The sequence below is a fragment of the Tauraco erythrolophus genome, chromosome 26, assembly GCF_009769465.1.
Source record: "Tauraco erythrolophus isolate bTauEry1 chromosome 26, bTauEry1.pri, whole genome shotgun sequence".
NCBI lineage: Eukaryota > Metazoa > Chordata > Aves > Musophagiformes > Musophagidae > Tauraco > Tauraco erythrolophus.
The window spans coordinates 4,378,593-4,395,390 of record NC_141490.1 but is presented as its reverse complement, the minus strand read 5'-3'; the positions used below and the strand labels follow the sequence as shown (position 1 = coordinate 4,395,390).

The window sequence follows — 16,798 nt, the reverse complement described above, 5'->3', positions numbered from 1 at the left end:
TTTCTTTATTGCCTTGAGCCCAAATCAGTTATGATGCTCTAAATATTTTAAACCCATTTATTCCTTTTTTTGAACAATGCCTTTTCTGATGTCAGTTGCCCACAGATGGTGTGACAGGAGATGTGTGTCCTGCTGGGGCATACTGCCCACCCGGCTCTCCCTTACCTGTCCCCTGTCCTCCAGGAACTTACAGCAACATGAGTGGGTTGAGAAGCCTCCATGAGTGCTTGGATTGCCCACCTGGGTGAGCGTCATTTTCAAAAGAATATGACTCAGTTCTGTCCCATTGCAAAGGGATTGTTTAACCCTCAAGTTTTTTTGCCACAGCAGCCCATCCTTGCCTTCAGCCCTCTTGCAGAGGAGTCCTCTCTGTTCAGAGAGCTCTAGTGCAAACGCACTACCTGTGTCCTCCATGGTTGCATACCTGTATCAGCAGATTTGCAATAAGGCATTTGAATTGTCTGAGTTGTCCTCCAGCTTTTACTACTCACTGGCTTGTGTTGAGACTGTGTCTGTAGTGCAGGATGACTTGACCTAGCAGCTCTTGCTTAAACATTCTTGTTAATACTAATTGGATAATCCTTTTTATATTACCAGATAGTATAATTCGCCACCCTGTCGTGTTCCTTTTAATGTCACCAAAATTACACATCTGATTTTGAAGGAAAAGGTATGGACTGTGGTGGCTTTCACCTCTCCATGAGTGTGCATGGAGTATGTGCAGCTTGCTAAGGCTGATGAGGGACAGTTTAGCTTTCAGGTGGTCATATCTTCATGCTGGCATGACAAATGGTGCGTGGAAGATCATCTGGGGCCTAGTGGCACAAAACCTGTAATTTTTGTGCTTTACTGTGAAGGAGGCAGGTTGTAGATCTCCACGGAGTGGAATCTGAAGCTCTGAGAGAATCCAAATTCAAAAAACTGTCCCTCTGGTTTTTTTACTTCACTCTTTCTTTCTCAGGAGAAGAAAGCAGGAGAACAGAGCAAGAGACGGCTCTGGAATTAATATTCGGTCCAGAAGTTGGAGGGAATGCCATCAAAATTCCTCTATTTCTATATATTTTTAGCCTAAAGCTTCAGAGAAGGTTTGAAGAAAACCAAAATTTGGGTGTTTGTGTGATCTTTATTCAGAAATATATGCAGATGCCACTCCCTGACTGTAGAAGGGAGAATCCTTCCCAGGATAAAGCTACTGAATCTGAGAGGTTTTGGTCTTTAAAAAGCATGTGTGAGAAGTGATACACATCTGCTGTAACTCCCTTTCAAAGGCCTGTAAGGAAGCAGGAACCAGGTCTCTAAGATTCCAGGTAGACTGCAGGGATTTTTATTTTTTGTTTGTATTGGGACTGTGCTGTTCAGTGACAAAAGGAACTATTGCTACCTAAGGTTTTTGGTTTTTCCCACGTAGCCTGTACTGTGATGGGACAAATAACCAGGCTCCCTCAGGACTGTGTGAACCTGGCTATTTCTGCACAGGAGGTGCCAAAAGTGCTCTTCAGCAAGTGGTGATGGAGGGGCATTATTCCTTAAGAGGAGCTTTCAAGCCAGAGCCATGTCCTCTTGGCAGCTTCCAGCCTGTGAGTATGTTAGTATACACTGTGTAAGATAGTTGTGGGGTCTTCAGAGCCCTTGGAAACTGTAAAGTGTGTGAAGAGAGATTCATGAGGCGTTTGTAAGTGGTCAGCTTAAAAAAAAGGGGCGCTTGGGTTTTCTTCTAAGCTGGGTAATCACCACCACCTCCTTTGCTTTTACCCTGCAACAGAACTCTGTGCAGAATTAAAAGGTTTGGGTCAGAACATCAGATCCATCAGTCCAGCACTGCTGTCTGTAGTTCTTTTGGCAGTTTTTCTTAACTCTTCTAGCACAGTACAAATTCAGAAGAGGGCTGAGGAGGCTTTAGCCTAGCATGGATGAATTAACATGTGCATGTGCCTTACTGCTGTGTTCGATCAGGGATGTACCTGCCACTGCTTTAGCAGTGCAAGGTACGATTCAGATACCATAAATTTGTTGCTTTTGGACTGCAGTTTGTTTGCTTCAGGGTGATTATTTTGTAGCAGGGATTTTCTGGGAGTTGGTAGAGTGTGCCAAGTTTATTCATTCACATGGTAAGCAGTGATACGCCACATCTGCCAAATTCTTTCTATGTTCCCTCTTTAGGTCTCTGGTCAGTCTCTTTGTAGGGACTGTCCAGAGGGTACATTCTGCAATGAGACAGGCCTGGCTGCACCCCGGGATTGTCCCAAAGGGCATTTTTGCTTGGCTGGAAGTTCCTCGCCTCTTCCGTGTCCAGCGGTAAGAATCAAATACAGACTTGTTTTTCAAGTAGTAATTTTCAGCAGGCTTCTAGCCCCTTGGCAAGGGGGGGCATTCACTGGTTCTCTCTCTTTGTGCAGGGAACTTACGCAGATGTAGTCAGGGCAGGTTCATGCAAGCCCTGCCCAGCAGGCATGCACTGCAGCATGACTGGTCTGACCGAGCCAGAAGGACGTTGCCAGCCAGGATATTACTGCATTCTAGGTTCCAACAGCTCCTCACCTGTGAGTACTGAATATCTTGCATTGCTTCAGAGCTTTTGGCACTACAAAAGCTTTCAGGAACCATGTTCATTGTATTTTCCTTGCTTCAGGTGCGGCTTCCATTTGGAGATGTTTGCCCACAAGGACATTATTGCCCTGCTGGCACAGCACACCCAAAAGAGATGCCATGCCCTGTGGGCACCTGGAATGGACAGAGAGGAGCCCGAGATGCCACTTGGTGTCTGCCTTGTGAACCTGGGTTTTTCTGCAATATGTCTGGTCAAGATGCTCCTGTAGGACTTTGTGCACAAGGTGAGACAAAGCCAGAACTTTAGTTACTTAGAAATTCAGTTGGTTTTGAATGGGAGACAGGACTCGAACGCTTTCTGCTTTAAGGCTATTACTGCACGGGAAGGACAAAGACTGCAAAGCCAGAGGATGATGTCACTGGAAATCTCTGTCCTCGAGGACATTTCTGCCCTGCAGGCTCAGCAGCACCTTCTCCCTGCCCCAGTGGAGAATACAATAATGCAACAGGTCAGGAGCTGCATCTTTGCAACTTCAGTGTGACTTGGGGGAGCTAGAAACACAGGTTGTGTTTTTTGTCTGTATCCAAGAACATCTTGGTAGCTGCTGGCCATTATGAGTGTTCAGTATTTTGGGGGGAAGGGGGCAGAGAAAGGGGTTTGGGGGGCATTTTTTTTGTTGTGATTTTTTTTTTTCCTAGTGTCACATGGGGAATATGTTTCCCCCTGCAGCTGCTCGTGTATCAGTTAATGCAGGAGGGCTTACAAAATAACTTTATTTCATTTTCTGCTTCTTTAAGCGCACAATCAGGCAGAGGGAAGTTGTGCACATGGTATTTTTCTTTCACTTCATTATATGGTTCCTTTTAATTCCTGCATTTCCTTCACAGGTCAAGACAAATGCTTTCCTTGTCCTGCTGGGTTTCACTGTTCAAAAGGACTAAGACATCGCTGTCCTCCTGGCTTCTATTGCCCTCAGAAAACTGGAATAAATTTTTATCCTTGTCCCCCTGGGACTTACAACCCCTCCTATGGACTCAGCCGGGCTGAGAGGTGTCAGCAGTGCCCTGCCGGTGAGGAAATGGCCACGTACTCTGGTTGTCCGTGTAGGGCAGTGTCTAAAAGGGTGATCCCTCTGCACATCTCTTTTCCTAATCCATTGATGCATGTTTTACCTCTAGGAAATGCAAGCATAAAAGTACACAGTCAAAGGAGGTTCCTCGTCCCACTCATAACATCCTCCAATGAGCCACAGTTTTTTTGGGTCTCTGCAGAAGAGTTTGGTTTACACTCAGGGTTTCCTAGAGAAGCATGATCTGGATTGGAATGCAGTTTTGTCCCAGTGGTGCTGATGCTGAGGGACTGGTCTCTCAAAGTCTTCCCCTTTGCCTTCCAATCAGCGCATGCAGCACAGCAGCTCTCCTGTTTTTTCTCCCAGTTTACTGATACTCTTTTCCCTCTGTGGTTTTCCAGGAATGTTCTGTGGAGAGTGGGGATTATCCTCTCCAAGTGGTCCCTGCTGGCCAGGATTCTTCTGCACAACAGGTATTGAATTTAGCGTTCAGAGGGCAAAGAGAAAAGTGAAAAAGCAGGAAGCTGTGGCCCTTTAGGAATTGTTTTTTGTACAGTCTTTTCGCAATCTCTCCCTAGCTTTTGTTGCAGAGAGCGCCAGGACAGTCCTGAGGAATGAAGCTATGTGATAAGGTCATACTCCATCACATCAGAAGTTTCTCTAGTCAAATACTAGCTTTCTGAGGCTAGGAGGAGGACCTAGGGAAAACTACAAGAAGCAGACTCAAGCAAGTTGTTACTGTAGAAATTTGACTGTTATGAGCAACTTTCCTGGCAGCTTTCAAATGGTGTTTGTACAGAATAAGGGTTTGTATGTGTAGGGACAAAGGACTACAGACAGATAGGAAGGTAGTGACAACTTTATTCAGTCCTCCTGCACAGTATTCAGTAGCACTGAATTTTCTCTGTGCTGCATGCTGTAGCTGTGCTGCTGAGGGTTAGAGTTTGATATGTTTCACAGAACCATGGTACCTGAGTTGAGTTTAGGTGATTTAGTACGCATCCTTACCATTTACTGTACTTGTAAGTTACTGTATCCTTGCAATTATTAAGAAAAGTTTGAAATGAGAGCCAACTGCAGGAGCTGAAAAACACAAATACATTTTTAAAGAGGCCTAGCTCTCTGTTTTTGACTGCTTGGATTTGGCAGTTCATCCTTTCCTCAAGATTTCTTTCAGGTCTTTACGGATTTCTGTGCTTTCTGCAGGGCAGTTGTGAATTTTTTACCAAGATCAAGTCTAAACTCAAGACATCTTTGGATGCAGTCCAATTTAAAGGAAACTCATACAGCTAACTTTGTGTGGTGTTTGCCCCACCAGTGAAAGGGGAGCTTGCAGTAAGAACAAGAAGTCTTTTTTGTTTCTAACTTTCTATTTGCCAACTAGCACATAAGCCTGAAGACTGCTCTGAAACAGCAGTCAACTCTACTGTGATCAGCATTCAGGCCCATGCTTTGCAATGTGGATGGCAGGCCTTCATAGAAGCTCCCAATGTTCTCATATAAATAAAACAGCTTCTGTATCTACTGCCCCCTTCAACAAACGGGTGATTCTGGGTTTGGCATGAGAGATGGGCATTTAGGATCACTAACTTTTAGTCCTGGTTGCAGCGGTGAGAACTCGTGTAAGCTGTTCTTTTTTCCTGGCTATACATTAGAAATGACAATACATGCCAAAAAAGGATTTTGTGAGCTATAGGTAAAGCTCATGTTCTTGTAGGGACTTAGAGATAATTGTATGATTTGTGATTATAATCTCCTTCCTCCCTAACATCCCAGAAGCAGTAGTTCTATGGTGAAATAAGTAAACAGGCAAACCCTCCAAATGGTTCTATTTCCCTACAGTACTTGCTGTTAGTTATTCCATTCCACTACAGATTTTTTTCTTGATTTGTCATAAGTAACAATGAGCTGTTCTCTTTTTCCAACTACAGAAATGTTTCTTTAGGTGTGGGGAGCAGACTTGCCTATGAATAGCAACCCATATCACTCAGGATACCTTTGGTCTATCTTCCTTATGTAGGAGCAAGTGTCCCAAACCCTAATGGAGCCACAAACACGAGCACTGGTGGCCCATGTCCACCGGGACACTTCTGCCCAGCTGGCACAAGTATCCCACGGCAATGCCCCATTGGCACTTACTCAGACAGGTAAGTTTCTGAGTTCTGCTGATGGTAATTTTTATTTTCCTTTTCATATTAGTTTCTCCCTTAGTCCTTGAAGCAACAAAGTGCAGCTCAGTAAGTCTTATTAGACACATCTTTGCATTGATCATAAAAGCTTTGTGGTTGTTTTCACTTGGCCAGAGGTGTAGATGTCAGTGGTCTACCTGCTGAACTTGCACACTTGCCAACAGGAAGCCTGCTTATATCCCTCACCAGACTCTACAACTGGCAGGACTCCAACTGCACAGTGTGTCCACCTGGCTATTACTGCAGCTCTGCTGGTCTCACAGCACCCTCTGGACGTTGTTCAGCTGGATACTACTGCCTGTCTGGAGCTTCCTCACCATTGCCACTAGGTGAGCTGCACTGAGTGAATGTTGGTGTCTTTATCTTCCTGTGTCAAATAATTAGGGGTTTGGGCAGCAGGTACCTTTACAAAATGCCACCTTTTTCCCCAGTATTTCTGCCTCTGCTTTCTCTCAGTCATCCAGGCCCCCATGTTAATATTGTTTGAGATATTTGTAGCAATGCATACACGCCAAGGATGAAGAAGCACTTGATTCACCAATCTGTGTTATCGAATGAGATACTGGCACTGAACACTGGGGAAGTCATGGGTCTGTAATGGACATAGCCTGATTCCTCCTTGTCATTTCCCTGTGTCTCGGAAATAATAATTTCCAGGGAAGAGTTCCAAGTCCCCAGTGGACAATTCCATATCCTCCAGAATTCCTGGTATGTTGTGAAGCAAAGTGTTTAGAAAGCTGATCTGTTAAATATGATTTGTTGTGGCTTTACCCGTGAAACAAGGAGGGGAGAGACATGGTGACACAGCATCAAATAATTCTAAAGCTGGGATACGGTGGTCATTCTAGTTACTGTGTTGTGTATCCTCTTAATTTGTCTTCTGGGATCCCAGAGGAGACAAGATCCTCATCAATCAGGTGTTATGTCCCTTTGTTGGCATTGTCCCTCCCTCAGCAACTCTACTCTTCTACTTTCTGTGTCCTAGGTATGCAGGAGAAAGGAGGTCCTTGTCCTGTGAGCCACTTCTGCCCAGAAGGAACCAGCTTTCCCTTACCCTGCCTTGCAGGGACTTACAACAACCTCTCCAGACAAGCCACATGCTTCCCTTGTGCTGCAGGCTACTACTGCCCAGAAAATACCACCAGCTACAGTATGAATCCTTGCCCAGCTGGCTTTTACTGCCCTAAAGGTGAGATGGGCCCAGGTAACAAGCCAATCCACTGGCCAGGTTGAAACATTCTTCTTCTTAAACACAAGAAATTATCTCTATGAACAAAACACGTGTCAGTCTGGTTCTTCACAGAAAAAAAAACCCAACCACAACAGTTTTTTAAACCATAGATATGACTTGCTTAACCCCCTGATAGGCAAGCTAAACAGCGCCCAGAGACTGTCTTGGCTATGAAGGGCAAACTGTGCACTCTGGAGACCAGCAAGGAAATAAACTGGCGAAGCTGACATGGACTGGTACGGCAGGGTTAATAGTCTGTACAGTCCATGAAAGATTCTCGCTCTCTTTATTCCAAAGGAACCAGGTTTGCTACTGAGTTTCCCTGTCCCCGGGGCTACTACAACCCTGATCCCATGACACAGAGCTTGGATAGCTGCTTGCCCTGTCCACCTGGGCACTTCTGTGGGAAGGAGAACTTGACAGCTGCCTCAGGCAAGTGTGATGCAGGTGAGTCTGCATCGGTTTGGCTGTTATATTGCACAGCACTTGCTGGCAGTATGGTTGGGAGGCTGAGGATTATATCCTGCAGCTTTTACCACAGCCTTTCTAGTCTGAATTGAGGGCTGTACCCGTAAAGCAAAAGCACTGAACTTAAGGCTGTAAGATCTCTTACTGTCTTTGCTGATGTGATATAAAGAAGCATCATTGCATGGAAAATTGGTGGTGTTTAAACATGGTGGTGTTAAACTTCAGTGATATTATCCTGTCTTGTATTCTGTGTGCTCATGGTTGTGCTGTGCAGACATTACCTGCAAGGCCATCCCAGCTGGTTCATTCATGATAATTTCTGGAGCTCTGTCATTGCTGGAACTTCTCAGTCATGTTTTCTGTTCTCAGGTTGGTTTTGCATCTCAGCCGCTTGGACCTCACGACCTTTTGATCTGGATAACTACACCAATGCCAACTGCCTCTGTCCAGCCACTGCCACTGGAGGGAAGTGCATAGCTGGTTTCTATTGCCCCAAAGGAAGCCCAGAGCCTCTTCCCTGCCCTCCAGGATTTTACTGCAACGCCTCAGGTTAGTGTCTGCCTTTGAAGAACAGGCATCATCTGTTTCAAGGAGAGCTGAAACAAAGGCATGGTGTGGACGAGGAAATATTTGCTATCAAAGAACTCATTAGAGGACCCTAAAGCTAAGTTCTGCTGCTGGGTGATAAACCTGATTTTTCTTAGAATTGTCTGTGTGACCTTGAGCGAGTCACTTTGCCTCTGTGGCCATATTCCTGTCTTGAGAGAACTGTTGTGAACATACATCATTATAGGTTCATAGACATGGAGAATCAGGGTCTCGTGTCAGACTCTGTTCTGTTCTCTGCATCTGCAGAGCCTGCAGATGCTGGGATACTGACTGATGCTTCATTTTCTCTTACTGCCTTTCAGTATTCTTTCAGTGTGTTAAATTGGAGCTGGTTTTATCCTGATGCTTCCGTAGAGCTGTAATGGTGCTTGCAAGATGCCTTTGGTGTCTCCCTGGACTAGCATAGAACAGGGCTCAGGTGTTACCTTGCAATGTTTGTCCAGAGGGAGGCTGCCAGTGGTTGTTTTTCCTGCATTTCTCCCTTTGTCTTAGTGCTTTAAGTGATGTTATCCTCTCTGTCTTCCAGGTCTGTCTGTCCCCAGTGGGGAGTGTACTGCTGGGTTTTACTGTAAAGGTGGAGCAGCTCTCCCTAAACCAACAGATGATGTGACTGGGAATATCTGCCCTGTGGGGACTTACTGCAGTAAGTATCCAGCATCAATCAGGACCAAAAATTTCATGTCACACAGTGTCTGAAATATTGAAAATTTTATGTCATATAATATCTGAAACATTGATGGGTGATTTTGAGAGTGTGGTGGCCAACTTGCTAGTGTCTGACCAGAGTGCCCTAAATTCCAGATTATTCCCCTAGTTCTTCCCCTGGCCTGTTCTTTGAAAATGGTGAGTGACATGTTTGTCTCAGTGTCTAAACTTGTCTGTCTTTAAAACGTAATTAGCTTCACCTCTGTTTCCCTTGGTAAAATGAAGCTAATAATCTGTCCTCTCTCATGCAGCACTGCTTGATCTATGAGTGAAAAACAAGACTTCATGGATACTGCTTCCATTCTGCTGTGTGCTCGTCCAACCCCTGAATGCAGCGATCTCATTCATTCTTCCATTGTTCTTTTCTCTCTGTCTTGCTTCTGTCCTTACAGCTGCAGCATCAGCAGTACCCAAGCTCTGCCCAGCTGGCACCTTTTCCAGCCTCCTCGGGAGGAGAACACTTTCTGAGTGCCAGCCTTGCCCCTCCGGCTTCTATTGCGAGGTACCTGGCCTCAGTGCCCCAACTGGAGAGTGCTGGGAAGGTAAGTCAGGAATAAACTACACTGCACTGCATATTGGGGACGTGCTCGAAGAAGCATTATTATTCAGTTTATTCTGAATAATTAAAATATTGGCAAGGGAAACTCTGATGTTCAATGGGAAAAGTTTATTTGAAGGGTTTCAGTACTGAAAGGAAACAGAGAGATCAATGCTATGTCCCTGAGCGTTTTCCTGTGCCACCTGTAAGTTGTGTCTTGTGTTCCGGGGACCACAGGGTGGTAAATTTCCTTCTAAAGAGTGCAGCAAGTGGAAAGCTTTGATGTGTATTTGTCTCAGCAGGAGTGTGATTCAGATCAATAGCAATTTAAGGTCAGCAATAGATTTATTTTTTGAGTGGCCAGTGGGGTGCTTTATATGCCTGGGACAGCCTGTTAGGAGTCTTGTCTTCTAATGAGCAGCACCTCAATAGCTGGGATCTCTCAGTAACTAATTCAGTTTTCTTTCCTCTGCCTTCTCTGCAGGCTATTACTGTGACAGCCAGCAAGGGCCAGTCATCGATTTTACCCTTTACCCATGCCCGCAAGGTTTTTACTGCCCACCAGGGACAAACAGGAGCACTCAATACAGCTGCCCTGCAGGAACCTTTGGACCAAGGCAAAAACTGAAAGCTATTGAGGAATGTCAAGAATGCCCACCAGGAAAATACTGTGGATTCTCCGGACTTGCTGCCCCAACAGGTATACTGCTATTCTTCGAGCGTATTCGCTGTTGCTAGAGAGTCATGTCGATGGCCGATGGCTAGTGCCAGGGATTGGAGTCAGGACTCTAGGGGTCTGATCCCAGCTAAGCCCTGTTTTACTTGTCAAGAACTTTCTGAGAAAAAAGATTCTTTTTTCCAAGCAAGAAGCTGGAGTCCTATGTATGATACCTCATGAAAAATCCAGCGGGGAATTTTCCAGTGTCAAACCTGTCTGGCATTCTTTTTGCAACTAGTTTGTTTTTTTCAACCTAGTTCCCAGAGGACTAATCCTTTCACATAATTGATCCACATGTGATTAGGCTTAGCAGAGAAAAAGAGGGCAAAATACTCAGCAATGACATCTCTCCATTTGTTTCAAGATTGCTTTTTTCACGTTGGCACTGATGATTTTTCATTGCTCCTTGTCCTGTACAGATAAAGGCCCTAGTTCAGCAAAGCACTTTAATAAAATGCTTGATGTTTCAGGCTTTGCTTAAGGATGTGTTGAACAAGTGCCTAAAGAGAAATGTGTGCTTAAATGCTTGCCCAAATGTGGAGGCAGTGCTCATTCTGAGCTACGTAAGGTGCTTCCCTATCTAGGAACTGTAACCTGCTACCACTTCTGCACTCCTTACAGTTAAAAGCAGCTCCTCTGCTTGTTGACCATTACATCGCTGATTTGTAGACAAGCAGTGGCTCTGCATGATGGTACAGCAAATGACTGTGTTTCAGTATTCCAAAATTTGCATTTACATGCCTATTATTGTAATATATTAGTGTATTTTGTGTATGTTATTCTGTTTTCTAGGAGACTGTGCTGAGGGATTTTGGTGCAAAAGTGGTGCCCGAGTAGGAAACCCCCAAGATGGAGAATCAGGACTTCCTTGTCCTCCTGGTCATTATTGTCCTGAAGGTAGGGTGCTTTGCTAAAGCATAATTTTTCTTAGTTCGTAGAAAGCAAGAGGTGGCATTTCCACACTCCGATGCATTTGATTTTGCCAGGTACACCGCTTCCATTACAGTGCCCTCCTGGCACATGGTCTGACAGTGAAGGCAGTAGGAGTTTGCAGGAATGCCAGCCTTGCCCTGCAGGGTATTACTGCAATAGCTCTGGGCAGAGGGCCCCCTCAGGACAGTGCAGCCCTGGGTAAGTAGGAGAGCGAACACGTTTATGTACTCTGTGTATGGACAGATGTTCTACAAGGGGTGGTCTTTACCTTCTTGAAAGAAAGAGAGTTTGCTCCCATATTCACGACTGCAGGTACTACTGCATCACTAGGGCCCAGACCCCAACACCCACTGATGGCCTTTCAGGAGCTCCGTGTCCAGTCGGTCACTTTTGTCCTCTTGGATCCAGAAGTCCAGTGCCATGTCCCCCTGGCTCCTACATGCCACACATTCGTGGAGAGAAGTGCCATGCTTGCCCAGAGGGTGACTACTGTGTCCCTGGTGAGAAGCCACAGCCATGTCCCCAGGGTGAGTTAGGATCCCATTTAAATGCCTTGTTTGCTTTTGATTTTCAAAGCCTGCTGATTCTGATCTGTTCTTTCTTTTCCAGGGTATTTCTGTCCCAAGGGCACAGATCTTCCAATTGCATGTCCAGCAGGGTCCTATAACCCTTCACAGAGACAAGCCAGCTGCCTCCCTTGTCCTAAAGGGTAAGAGTGAAACAGTGAGCTTATCATTGCACGTATGAGGAAGGGACTGTTGGAAAAAATTGTTTATCCAGTCATCATGGAACAGTGTGTGGTGGGAAAATTTCTTCTTTTACTACTGAAAAGCACTTGTCTCTGAGATGAAGTGGAGCAACTATTGGGCTCTGTTTAGCAACACTGTATAATTGATTATGGGACCAGGCAAGTCCTAAACCCAGGTACAACTACGCTGGAAGGGAATTTAGATCAGAAAGCTACTCAGAGCAAGGAAACCATTGGCACCATAAACTTTTTTCAAGTCTGAAGTAAATAGTTCCCTTGGCAACAGGCTGGCAGAGGCCTGTTGAAGGGGAAGAAGATCTTGTACATCACCTGATGTGGAGTCTGGCTTTTCCTTAGGGGATTCATCTCCAATTACTGACTGGATTTGACCTTGATTAACTTTTACAAGTTGATGAATCATAGCCTGCATGTGTTATGACTCAAGTTAAGAAAATTATGTCTCTGTGGCTTTTGCAATTATGCCATCAATTTGGCATATGAGGAAGCAACTAAGAATGTAGCAATATGCATAAGTAGGTCTTTTTGTGGTCAATACAGCATAGTGCAGCAGCCACATTAGACTAGCTACTCCCACTGTTAAGTCATTATTCAGGTACTTGTGGATAGAATATTGCTAGAAAATTTATTTTTGTCCTTCCTTTTTTAAATTTCTCTTTGGTCCAGGTTCTTCTGCCCTAAAAACTCCTCTTCGTTTTTGGAGAATGCGTGTTCAGCTGGCCACTACTGCCCTACCGGTACAGCTTCTGCAATTCAGTTCCCTTGTCCTAAGGGGACCTACAACCCACAGACTGGAAGCAGCCTGATGTCTCACTGCACCCCCTGTGACTCAGGTAAACAGCAAATAAACGTATCAGGATGGTGACAGGAGAACACAAGAAAATGTATATTGAATATTCTTGAGGTTTATTGGATGAATTGTGCAAGTAGGTAGCTTGGTCTCTGAAGTATCTTTCTGGTTTTTTCTGCCAGTACTAATGGTATTGCATTGCTTTCTCAGGGCACTACTGTGCGCTCGCGGGACAGTCGCATGTCACAGGACCCTGTTGGGCTGGGTTCTACTGCAGCGGAGGCGTTTCTAGTCCAACACCTACAGATGGTCTTCTGGGCAACATATGCCCAAAGGGAACTTACTGTCCTATGGGATCTGCCTTTCCACAGCCATGTCCTCCTGGTTATTACAGCAACTCAACTGGAAATACTGGGATTGAGAACTGTCTCCTATGTGATGCAGGTACCGTATTGAAAGAAAGGATTAGTGAGATTCTAGCCAGACGCCAGCATTTCTAGGGCTCCTGAGAAACTTTGTGGTTCTAGAGCAGGCAATCATGAACAACCACTTTCTTGGAGAGAGATGTTAAGTAGAGCACAGAGAGACTAAATCTGCCACTTTTCCATGTAAGAGGATACCCACAGTGAGATGTGAGTTTTGGCACTGTGAGAGCAGCCCTCTCCACCCTTTCTCCAGATGCTTTTGTACTTAGAGATGATACAAAGAGTGCTGTTTGTTCAGGCATGTAAGCTCTGTACTTTCAGATATTCTCAGTGAAAGCATCTCCAGGAGAATAGACGTGGGTGACATCAAACATGGTGATTTCACTTCAGTGATTATTTTCTCATTACATACTTGCTGTTGTGTGTCTTGTGTGACTGATATCATTATGGTCCTTTTGTGGTTCCTCTTAATTTCAGGATATTTCTGTAATGGAACTGGACTTGTGTCTCCAGCTGGATTATGTGAGGCTGGATTCTACTGTAGTGGAGGAGCCATTTCTCCTAAACCTCCCAGGGTAAGCTGTGCTTGTGGTGTAAATAGTGGAAAGTGTTGTATCTGTGGAAGTGAAGACCACAAGATTCTTTTGTGCTGGATTAAACACTCCCTTACTACATCATCTTCTTTATGAGGTGCATCTGGTTTATTGATAGCGAAAGGGGCTAGAGATAGCAAAATACACCTGGCCTTATTTCAGCTTTTACATCTAAAAGCTGACCAAAAATAGTTCTATCTTTACATATTGATGCTGCAAAGCAGAATGGAATGCCATATCAGATTAAAATTACAGAGGTTGGGAGTGCATGAGTTTGATTAGAATACTACATCTGTCAGCCCTCCTCCTAGGCAAAATACAATAAGAATATTTAAAGATGATAACAAGACACTGGCTTTATGCCACAGCTCTCTGCGGACTACGAATGAAGAAAGGGTGGTGCCATCTTCCAAATGGCCAGCCCAGCGAGATGTGTTATGGGCAGAATTCTGATCCCTTGTTTTGGAGGAGGACGAGTGTGCAGCCTTAAAGACTGAGGGATGAGTGCAGGATTTCATACTGCACATCTAATTCTCTCCACTGTTAGAATCTGACATAGATCTTTTTGCAAGGCCACCCTCCAGGTTTGTAGACTGTAACTATGGAGTTTCTCTTCAAAGACAACAATCAGTGGAGGACCATGTCCACCTGGACATTACTGTGTGGTGGGGAGCAGCAGAGCCCAGCCATGCCCTTCAGGGAGTTACAGCCCATCTTGGAGTATGGCACAGTGTTTGGAGTGCCCAGAAGGTTTTTACTGCACGACTGCTTCCACAAACTACACAGATTGCCCTGCAGGTGGGTCTGATTGCACCTACCCACTCATTCTGGGAAATTTTGTTTAAGGCATTAGCAGATGCCCCTATGGCTGTTGAAGTAGATTTGTCCTTAGACAGGGTTGCATGAAGCATGAATCTCTTTCACTGGACAGATCAATGGCCTTGGTCAAAGTACTTCAGCTCTTTGGGATTTAGTTTCTGTCTTGAGCATGGACAATGTTAACTGGAACAAACAGTTGCGACAGTAGACCTTTATTCACACACTTTGAGATCTTCTCATTTGAAAACTACATGCTATTAAAAACTATTGTTAATCCTCAGCCCTGATTGGCTTCATTTCGTGCAGCCACTCTGATGTAGCTGTCGCAGAGTAGTGATAAATTGCAAGATGGACCCACCGTCATAGCTTGGGCTCAGTCTTTCTCAGAAAGAGATGAAGAGAACGCTGTGTGCAGGTTGTCCTAGGCTGTTACCAGCATGTGTTAACCTTTATGAAACCTATCTTTTCTTTCCTAGGTCACTATTGCCCCAGGAATACAGAATTTGCCACACAGTATCCTTGTCCCCCTGGAACTTACAGTGAAGCTTTAAATATCTGGGATGCTTCCGAGTGCCAGCTGTGTCCTCCTGGAATGGTCTGTTCCAAGCCAGGCCTAGCAAGACCAGATGGACTGTGCATGCCTGGGTGGTTTTGCCCACCTGGATCCACATCAAGCAAACCAGTGTTTCCTGGAAATTACTCTGGTACGAAGGGGAACAATAAAGCATGACCATTAGTATTATTTAGGAGGTGGTAATACAGTCACCTAAAGGACTCAGCCAAGTTCAGAATGACTTACCTTCCCTTTTTACCTTCCTTAATTCAGTGCTCTAATTCTGCTCTTCCTGAGCTGAGACAGAGTGTTTGCAATTCTTATATTTCAGTTCAGTCTGTGTCTTTTCCATTAGCAGGCATGGCAGCTCCAGCTTCTGGATCTTCTGGGTTGTGCCAAGCAGGAACTTTTTGTCCTGCTGGTTCATTTCTCCCTCTTCCCTGCACTCCAGGTAGGAGAACAGTCTTTCTTCCTGCACCAGTTTGTTGGGTTGGGTTTTCTGTGTGTATGTACTCTTCTCCCTTTTGTCAAGATCAGTAGGCAATCCTAGTCTTGTGCTGTGACTGTTCAGTTGTGATGTCTCTGAAATGACGACCCTGCCTCTGCCCCCTGCGTCAGGTTTGTACTGTGCAACTGCTGAGCTCGCAGCTCCATCAGGTCCCTGCGAGGCTGGCTTCTACTGCACGGGGGGCTCCACGCTCCCAAACCCCACGGATGGAACAGTGGGCAACATTTGTCCTCAAGGCCACTTTTGTCCTGCAGGGAGCTCTTCTCCATCCCCATGTCCCCCAGGTAGGTTTGATGGCAGCTGCTGCACGCTGTCATTTCTCTTCCTGGCGTCCAGTGTGCTGCTGAGCTTGTCTGAGTCTGTGCTAGTGTTCTGGGGCCCCTTGTTGCTTTGTGCTGATGCATGCCTTTATGTTCCCCAAGGGACAGCTGCTATCAGCACAGAAGTTTAGCCTCTAATCCAGCGCTGTTGTGTTGGAAACGTCAGTGCTGAAAGTGCATTCGGACAGTGATTGCAGAAGGGCCCCTGGAGCCTCAGTCTGTGTCCTACGTGCTGCTGTGCAGCTCTTGAGGCTCTTCGCTGAGCCCTCCTGAACGAGAGGTCACACAGCTGATCATATGTAAGAGCCTCTGCCACCCTCCCTGCACAGTAAGAGCTGTCCTTTAACACCACCACTAATGAGACAAAAGATTAAGTTGAATGAGAAAAACTGCGGAATATTTGTTTCTTTCCTGGCTTAAATCTATAGTTACATTAAGCAAGCGATTGCACTGCTCAGTCCAGACCAGAAATGAATAGCAATTCGGCTCAGCCAGCACTCAGGACCAACCTCTCACAGACTCGTCTTATAGGAAGACTGTCATCTACTCTCCTAAGGGAGTGCTGGAGACTGTGCTCCCTTTGAATTCCTTCCAGCCAGCATCCTTTAGTCATCTTTTGTAAGAGGTAGCTGGGCTAGTGTAGCTAGAAAGTTACTGTGTGAGCAGCTTGTGCTTCTCTCCATTGCCACTTCCAGCAGGGTCAAGGATGATGTGAGAATGTGCTTTTGGTGGCTTTTTATTTTCAGGCTCCTTTTTGGCTCACCGTGGTGGCCAGTCAGCACAGGATTGCCAGGCCTGCTTCCCAGGGTGGTTCTGTTCTCAACATGGTCAGAACTCTCCGGAGGGCATGTGTAAAGAAGGATGGTTTTGCCCAGAAGGCTCTGTGTCAGGCCAGCATTCAGGTAGGAAATCTTTGGGGTCGTTCTTTACCTACAGGAGTTGCAGTGGCAAGATGATCTTAAAATCTGCCTTGACTTACAGTTTCAAGTTAGGTTTAGAAATGACTGACTATTTAG

General features: G+C 45.4%; 1 protein-coding gene across 1 annotated transcript in view; it reads left to right on the top strand.

The window, feature by feature from the left end:
* LOC147526871 (uncharacterized) overlaps window positions 1–16,798 on the top strand; it is a 42,317-nt gene that overhangs the window by 2,373 nt on the left and 23,146 nt on the right. The window contains exons 6-33 of the mRNA XM_086627016.1: window positions 96–244; window positions 1,409–1,577; window positions 2,161–2,295; window positions 2,397–2,540; window positions 2,630–2,831; window positions 2,916–3,056; window positions 3,436–3,618; window positions 4,019–4,090; window positions 5,638–5,764; window positions 5,996–6,135; window positions 6,924–6,995; window positions 7,335–7,484; window positions 7,875–8,054; window positions 8,641–8,757; window positions 9,212–9,361; window positions 9,842–10,057; window positions 10,868–10,972; window positions 11,062–11,206; window positions 11,321–11,535; window positions 11,618–11,717; window positions 12,441–12,607; window positions 12,775–13,008; window positions 13,467–13,564; window positions 14,203–14,380; window positions 14,878–15,105; window positions 15,310–15,405; window positions 15,573–15,746; window positions 16,529–16,684. Of these exons, the coding sequence (XP_086483142.1) occupies window positions 96–244; window positions 1,409–1,577; window positions 2,161–2,295; window positions 2,397–2,540; window positions 2,630–2,831; window positions 2,916–3,056; window positions 3,436–3,618; window positions 4,019–4,090; window positions 5,638–5,764; window positions 5,996–6,135; window positions 6,924–6,995; window positions 7,335–7,484; window positions 7,875–8,054; window positions 8,641–8,757; window positions 9,212–9,361; window positions 9,842–10,057; window positions 10,868–10,972; window positions 11,062–11,206; window positions 11,321–11,535; window positions 11,618–11,717; window positions 12,441–12,607; window positions 12,775–13,008; window positions 13,467–13,564; window positions 14,203–14,380; window positions 14,878–15,105; window positions 15,310–15,405; window positions 15,573–15,746; window positions 16,529–16,684 (4,243 nt within the window). The remainder of the gene's footprint in view (window positions 1–95; window positions 245–1,408; window positions 1,578–2,160; window positions 2,296–2,396; window positions 2,541–2,629; window positions 2,832–2,915; window positions 3,057–3,435; window positions 3,619–4,018; window positions 4,091–5,637; window positions 5,765–5,995; window positions 6,136–6,923; window positions 6,996–7,334; window positions 7,485–7,874; window positions 8,055–8,640; window positions 8,758–9,211; window positions 9,362–9,841; window positions 10,058–10,867; window positions 10,973–11,061; window positions 11,207–11,320; window positions 11,536–11,617; window positions 11,718–12,440; window positions 12,608–12,774; window positions 13,009–13,466; window positions 13,565–14,202; window positions 14,381–14,877; window positions 15,106–15,309; window positions 15,406–15,572; window positions 15,747–16,528; window positions 16,685–16,798) is intronic.